Below are 8,412 nucleotides of genomic sequence, written 5' to 3'. Positions count from 1 at the left end.
TCAGATGGTGAGTCGAGCGCCTTATCCACCTGGCCATGCCGAAGAAGAATTAACTTTGAATGAAGTTAATAATGGTTGGAGATGGCTTGAATGGGTAATGAAGAAAAACTTTAATATAAGTTTAACAGTATAACAATATAAGTTACAGTATTCTTGTACCTGATGATGAGAAAACCTTGTCGAAACGTTGTACATTTGCTGTTATGTTAAACTTATATTACTTTTTTTCTTCATTACCCATTAAAGCCGTCTCCAACCATTATTAGTCTCAAAGTGGGTTCCTCATCATCGAATTTGAATGAGTTGCTGTTCGCTGATAAAGCAAAACCATAGCCAAATTCAGTTAGTTATATAAAAAGAAAAAAAAACATAACTCGACGAGTCTTTAGATTGTCTAGGGTAGGCTGTTTTTGGTTTTAGGTGAAATATATTAAAATTTATAGTACTACTTGTCAGATATCGAAATGACATAAAAAATAATAATTTTGTATAAAACAAAGAATTTCTATTAATGGAGAACAATGTTTAAAACGTTCTGACTTACTATATGTGTATAATATGGATTTATTATCCCCTTCCAGTGTTAAGTACTATCCATTTTTATTTATTTGTCGAAAAGTAAAATCAGTATTTTCTTATGTTAGAATTAAGTTGATATTTTGGAATTTATATATTGATTATGATGATTAATATGTTGTATATTATGGCTCACGTTGACATAGCATGAATCATAGTTAAGTTAATTTAAACTGAAAATCTTCATTTTAATTTAAAGTGAAAAATCCTGGGCTCAAACCCCAATCCCGGATCTTCTTTTCACTTATCGATTTTTTTTTCCCCGTACAATAATGTTTGTTAGAAAGTTTACTTTCATTGACTCATAATATGAATTACACATATTAATAATATATGAGTCTTTCTAGACTTGTATGATTTGATTGGACGGTGGTAAATCAACGCACTAATTGCCTGACCATAAAAACAATCGTAGAACGAAGTTCGTACACATAGTAAAAAAAAAGTCTTAAGTGTGAAAAGAGATAGCTTAGATAGCTCAACATTACACTTGTTTTAACACCATTAAAACGCGGATATATTAAAGCAAAAAAAGACTTACAAGTTGAAATGTCACGTTAAAATATAAGGTTTTTATTTTTTGCAGTTTTTACAGAGTTCTTTGTAAAATCGATTTACAGCACTAACTAGTAATGTTTCTATAAGTAAGAGCACTACAGCTAGCAATAATTCGAACATAACAAAAAACGGGAACCTATCAAGACTAGAATAAAACCTATATTAACCAATTGTAATCTTAAAATTGTTAATTTCAGAGGTCCGTGGCTACGGAGATCATGAATTTTTTGGAAATAGTCAAGTTCCTTCAAATCCTCATACTTTGGATTCACGATATGGGCAAAGCCAACACTTAGAGAGCAGCACGAGTTCAAATGTAAGAGTCAGAAGGTCAACAGAAAATGAAGAGCAATTATTGAATGTGAGTTCACTGGCAACTAACCAATCATTAAGTTGCAATCGTTTTGAGATGTATGTAGATTTTGAACAAATCGGCTGGTCAGATTGGATCCTTTCTCCGAAAGGCTATAGAGCTTTCTATTGTAAAGGTAGATGTGATTTTCCTTTTGGTCAAAACGAACACCCATCGAATCATGCTACTGTTCAAAGCATTGTGAATAAGCTTAATTTGGTTGATGGGGTACCTGAACCTTCTTGTGTACCTAACAAGCTGAGTGCCTTTTTACTACTGTACCGCGACGATGGCGGGAGCGTTGTGCTCAGGAGGTACGCTAACATGGTGGCAGATAGCTGTGGCTGTCATTGAATACAGCAAGAAGAAGCTCTAGTACCCATAACTTAAATGTATTAGATGATCAATTTGTACGTTTTAGCCGCGAGTTGACTGGTCTCCTGTTTAAGTGAACAAAGCCATCTGTCTCTAGAGCTCTCATATCTCACCTTTTAGGTAGTTTAGCTTGTAATAAGCACTTGAACTAGAACTGACCAGCGAGTCGTTGGATTCTTTATTAGTAGAAAGACATAGTGTCCTTCAAGAGATCGTTCAACCTCCAGAAGACCTATTGGTTTCTAACTACCCCAGCTTGGTTGAACTACAGGTACTTGAGAACAGTGGTTTGTGATACTGGTGTACAGTTCGTACTCCGAAACACTGGCATCTGGAAACTATAACTACTTTGAATTATAATTTTTTTTTCGTTATTTTAAATTTATGTAAAATTTTAAAAGGAAATATCAACTGAAATAACTTATTGTTAGCTTTTTTCTGGAAACTGTTTTCTCTCTTTTTATGGCGGAGTTGTGTTTTGTCATACACAATGTTGTATTTCCAAAGCTCAGAATATGTTCTTTTTTAGTAAAACAATTATTTTAAACCAATTCAACTATTATACCTATATAAAAATTTTATCAAGAACAGTAATCAATTAATATAAACCACCGTCTGCTAAGCACTTTAATCTAATGTTCACCACTTATCTATTGCTGAAGTTCTGAAACATCACTTACAAAGGTGATTCACGTGTATATCGATTTCATTCTTTTATTTAACCTTAAGGTGATGTGTACATATTCCTGTATAACCGATCTCAGATTCTGGCAAGTTTCTAGATTTTGTTGTTTGCGTCACGAGTAAACAACCTTAAAACAATATTTTTGTTTAAAATGCTACATCTCTGATCATAAACCTATTCTGTATTTCCGTTAAACGTATTACAGGCTTATCTAATCATTTTTCAATACACAGAGTTATAATTTTCTACACAGTTGCACATAACATCTACACCAACGCTCATGTCCGAATGAAAAAATTATGCTGACCAGACTTAGTATAAATTAACGCTTCTCGTCTTCCCGCTTTTAAGGGGTTTTGATGTCAAATGGAGATCTAGTTTTTCTGCGAACCATTGACAATACAGGATTTATAGATTTTATATACGCATCAGACGTTTTACTTCTATAATGATTACTTTATTCCTCACTCAGACCTTCCATTTAGAGACTGTTTCATCCCGGACCCCTAACCTCAAAATATAATCATACAAGCTGTATCAGTCATATTGAATTGACTGCAACTGCATGTTTAGATTTGAATTTAACCTTTATTTTTCTATGTTAATGCTCTAGTATTGTTTGAAAGACATTTCTTTCTTGTAGACTACAAGATGTAAAGAAACTCACAGTGGATTTCTGGTTTGCTTTAGCACAGAATATTCAGTAATCCCATTTCGAGTTTTCTTTAAGAAATGTTCATAAGTAGTTTTTAGCCATTTCTGATTACTTCGAGCAACTGTTAACAACTCTGCTTTTTGCTCAATACCAGTTTTGTATTAACTATAATTGTTTCTCACTGGAAACCTCCAATTATCCTGTTAAGAATGCATGCTAAAAAATGTCATAATTCGCAAGTACTGTGTTTTATCAAATCATTTGGCCTAGCTGGATCTCCTGTTCTGCCAACAATTATTAAACCATTTGACCTAGCAAGATTTCCTTTTATGTCAATAACGCTCAGACTATCATTTTTGTATTTTGATAAGTGCATTATAAAGTGAAAAAGTTGAAATGGACTTTAAATAGGAAATATATATGTATAAAGTAGTTACGAATTTTGCTTATTTTATACTAAAACCGACACAGTGAAATCAAACCTAGCTAATATGGCTTCGGCTCAGTTTAATAAACAGAGCGATGCCTAGAGTAACAATACCGAAGACAAGTTTGATCAAGCATGTGTCAACAGTACCTTTCATAAAGTTGTCAAAGTTTTAATCTATATATTTTGACTTAACGTTAATAATATAGCAACACCAAGTAATACTGACATGGTCAAGATAGACTTCATCAAATAAATTATATGACGAAGACAACTTTAAGCAACAGTTTATAAACAACAAGGTAAGTGGATCTTAACAACTAATGTCAACATAATAATGGTTATAATATTGGCAATATTGCAATAATTATGAGCCAGTTCTTTTAGTAATTATTTCCGAAGTCAAGATAGATTAGACAGTTAGTTTGTTGTAATAAGAGAAGTCAAGTGAGATTTGTCCGATACTGTCATTTCCAATAGGAAGAGCAATATCATCAAAAGTGTACAACATATATAATATTAATTTAAAAAATAGGCTTTATGATATTATGTGCAAAAAATTACATGTTCGCGAAGGATGTTTACCCAATAGTGATTATATCAACTACAGTTTGAAAGATAAAAAAACTGGCCTGTGTTTCCCGCATAACTAAATTTAAGGGTAACTGTAAGGTTTTATTTATGAGTTGTAGAGCCAGTTAAATTGTAATGTACATATAGATGTTAAATCATAAACTAGCTATGTCCAATAAATAAACTACAAAATCCATTTAACATGTTAAGAGTAAGGATTTTGGTGTGGCAGTATGATTAAATTAGACTATATAACTACAGTATCAACAAGTGTAGAGACTATTTAATGAAATGCATAAAGCTCATTACATTTACAACTCACCCTTAATTGTTTGTTTGGAAGGGATTATATTGTAGATTTAGCAAAAATTTACAATTAATGCAACATTTTTGTAACATTTATGTAGATTGTTGTCAGCAAGAATATATGAGTACTGAGATTACATGTTAAGTTGGCCTAAGTTATTTCTGTTTTTTTGTATATAGCAACCATCAGGACAATATTGTGGAAATAAAAACCAATGTTAAATAATTCTGTTTGCTGGATTAAAAGTCTGGAATTTTTTTACAATACTCTAAACATAACAAGAGGGAATCCTCAATAGCCGCAGCACTTGAAATTCTTTTAGGCAGGATTAGAGTAAATTAATCTATGAGACCTTGGGCGTGGCCAAATATATCAATCGAAAGGGTTTGACAACCTGAGTCCAAAACTATAATTAGATATCAAATCGGTCAAGAGATGACGGAGATATGAGCTAAAAGTTTGTACTTAAAAACTCAGAGCCATTCTATGAGACGCTATGCCTCGGCTAATAAAAATACAGTACTAAAAGTCAATCGGCGACGAGAAAGAAATGATCTGTCATGATCATGCAGTGTAAAGTATTCAACTTTGATGAAAGACTGATAATACCAATTTATCTTAACAGCATGAATAATTCAATTACAAATACAATCTACAGCAATAGAAAACAATCTCGTGTCCTCCTTATGCGTTTTCAACTTAATTAAACTTTCTTCTCTTGGGAAAGAATTGATAAAATATAAATTTAGGATTAGATATCAGAGTCATTTGTTTTTTCACCAATCTCACGATAATTTAGGATTAATGATACGAATATTTTTTCTGTCGGAAGATTTCACAATAAAAGTGAAGGTTTCGCTTATTATAAGTTCTTTCAAGTAAAGACGGTTGAGACATTTTCAAAAGAGTTCAATGACTTAATTAGGAAAAAAAGATGTTCTATGATTATGTTACAAAAAAAATGATTATTTTGGAGAACGTATGATAGTAAGCATATTAACAATTTAGTTTTATAAAGTTACAAATGGTTCTTCGTCCTTTTAAGTAGAAATAAAATTTATGAACTGAAAGTCTAAATACTTTTTAAAGAATTGATAATATCAGCTTTAGAAAGAAATTAGTTTTAAAAAAAAGTAAAAATATATGGCTTAAGAAAGAGGATCTATGGCTTTTGGGCCCCCAGTGGTATAGCGGTATGTCTACGGACTTACAACAGATGGTGGGCAGAGCACAGATAGCCCATTGTATAGCTTTGTGCTTAATTACAAACAAACAAACAAACTATAGATTTTGGAAAGCTGAGCAACTTTACAAAAAACATTTAGGACTTTTTTTTTTTACTTGCAATAGATATTTGGTATTATCATCCTGAAAGCACATTATCCACAGTTGTGTTGATCGGCCAAGTCAGTGAACCCTACCCCACTTCCCACTTAGGGTTAAGTCATTTTTGAACTGCTGACCAGAAAAAGAGGTAGCCAATCAGTAGTACCCACCATACAAGTCTTAATGAACATACAATAGTTGAAAAGGTCATTGTTAAATCCAGCACTCTAAAAACGTAGATCAGAATAGAAGATTTATTTGCTTATTTGAAAATGCATCATTTTATAACGAATATTCACCCATACGTTCTTCCTACCAATTTATCTTCTCGTATAATATACAATCCTAAATGGCCCTTTCTGAAATTAACATTTTGTTCCATTGAACTGAAACATAATTCTTGATCGAGCATAATGCTTTATGTATATAAATATATATATAATTTGCAAATAAAAGGTGTTACAAATCACTCTCGTGTTTGTTTGTTTTTATTTTGCTGGAGACAGGTCTTAATAGATGATTACCTGTGTACCTTAAAACCAATATTAACAGAAAGCATAGCCAGTTTACAAACCTTTAACCAAACACAAAAAGGAACTACTTTCTTAATGTAAAACATATAAGACGTTCTCATTAGTTCAAACTTTAATGAATCTTTTTTTTCGTTAAATTATGCTGTTGTTGAAATGCTTCAAGTACCTTCAAACTGACTACAATATCACTACTTAATAATTAAAAAAATCAAGAAAACTGCTTGCCGTAGAAATACAAGACACGAATCATTCTTTTCCAGTGCGAAACGAACTACAGTGCTGTCTTTCCTTATAAGAATTTTCTATGAACTGTTACATAAGCAAAATGTCTCAGTTTTAAAGACTTTCCTTAATTTCACATCCACTGTATTTTCCTCAAGTTTCATTGCACGTTTTCGATGAAAATTTTCAGCTTGGCTCAAAGTCTGAACTATTTTTCCAATAAGACTCAGAAACTACTAAACGAAATACTAATATAGTTATTTTACCGGTTTACCAAGTTATAATCCTAATAATTTGGAATAATTTTAGATTTTCTTACATCTTCGTCATGTTCGTTAAACTGAATGTAGTGTTCTTTATAATAATCAAATTTTAACCCAAAATTTCCAATTTGTCTGTATGTAGTGGATTCTATAAGATATTTCAATGTAAACTTTAGAATGAATGATTGAATAAGTAAAATGATCGTACAATAATTCGAAAAATCACACCAAAAATGATAATACTTTAATTAAGCTGTGTTGAGCATAGCTTGACATGACAACATGACTTATAACGACATAATGAGGCTGTAAACAGTTTTAATATAACGTACTCAACCTCTTTATATTAAACCTGAGAATTCTTATAAGACTTTTCGTTGTCTTCCAAAGTATAGCATACAATAAAAGATTAAAAAATATCAGATGAAAATGCTTGGGTAATATTTTAAAAAATCGAAACTTCCTCTATCATATTTAAACAAAAATTAAAAACAATGGAGCAAAAATAGTTAGTTTTTGTTTGTTTTGAATTTCGCGCAAAACTACACGAGGGCTATCTGCGCTAGCCATCCCTAATTTAGCAGTGTAAGACTAGAGGGGAGGCAGCTATTCATCACCATCCACCGCCAACTGTTGGGCTACTCTTTTACCAACGAATAGTGGGATTGACCATCACATTATAACGCCCCCACGGCTGAAAGGGCGAGCATGTTTGGTGGGATGGGGATGCGAACCCGCGACCCGCATATTGCGAGTCGAGGGTCCTAACCACCTGGCCATGCAACTAGTTAGTAGTCATTAACGTGGCTGAAACCATAACTAAAAGAAGTGGCTGAACTTGCGCTTGATTTAATAAGTTTTTTTTTATCACAATTAGTGTAGTGCAATAGTTAATATTCCACAAACGAAATAATTTCAAAAGCTCTAAATATGTTCTCAGTAAGAAGAAATGCAAAAACTGTCGTTCCGATTTGCTGTGTCTGTTGCTATGTAACTTTTAACAACTGATTGTTCTAATCATTTCATTCCTTTCATTAAGCTCCTTTGCCTGAAAAAATCTTATTCAGAATTGGATTCATAAATTTGGCAAATATTTTTTTCTTTATTAGTTACTACATTGACACTTAAATGTTTAACATAGGGACCAGCCTTCATGAGAAGAACTAAGTTAAATGTGTTGCAATCTCAGTAAATGAAAGTAAATCCATTTAGGTGATGAATTGATGCAGTTGCTACTGTTTGGCTTAAAGTATATTCAAAATACTGTTAAGCTCAAGATATAGGCAAAAACTTAGTCCTATAGCTGTAATTTTTTACTAGGGTTTTCTGAGTCTATTTTATCTTATTTATATTTATTCTCTAATTTTTTTTTAAGTAGTCTCTAAACAAGTATAACAGTAGTCACAGACTTAATAACAAACAAGTAATAGACTTGTATATCCAACAGTACAATGAGATTAACTCCTCCTATACATAAATATCAAATATTGGTGTACTTTGGTGACAGATTTTCTTGTAGGCAGATTTTGTTAAACAAGACCGATGTCTGTAGGTTTACTT

At 32.1% G+C, this 8,412-nt stretch overlaps 1 protein-coding gene across 1 annotated transcript in view; it reads left to right on the top strand.

The window, feature by feature from the left end:
* Nucleotides 1-2,267, top strand: part of LOC111088017 (bone morphogenetic protein 2-like) — an 11,756-nt gene extending 9,489 nt beyond the window's left edge. Inside the window, exon 5 of the mRNA XM_022396738.1 lies at nucleotides 1,332-2,267. Within this exon, the coding sequence (XP_022252446.1) occupies nucleotides 1,332-1,840 (509 nt within the window). The 3' untranslated portion in view covers nucleotides 1,841-2,267. The remainder of the gene's footprint in view (nucleotides 1-1,331) is intronic.
* Nucleotides 2,268-8,412: the final 6,145 nt, after the last annotated feature.

Source organism: Limulus polyphemus, unplaced genomic scaffold (genome assembly GCF_000517525.1).
Source record: "Limulus polyphemus unplaced genomic scaffold, Limulus_polyphemus-2.1.2 Scaffold2993, whole genome shotgun sequence".
Lineage (NCBI taxonomy): Eukaryota > Metazoa > Arthropoda > Merostomata > Xiphosura > Limulidae > Limulus > Limulus polyphemus.
Note: the sequence above shows the minus strand (reverse complement) of the source record. Positions and strands in the feature narration are given on the sequence as shown.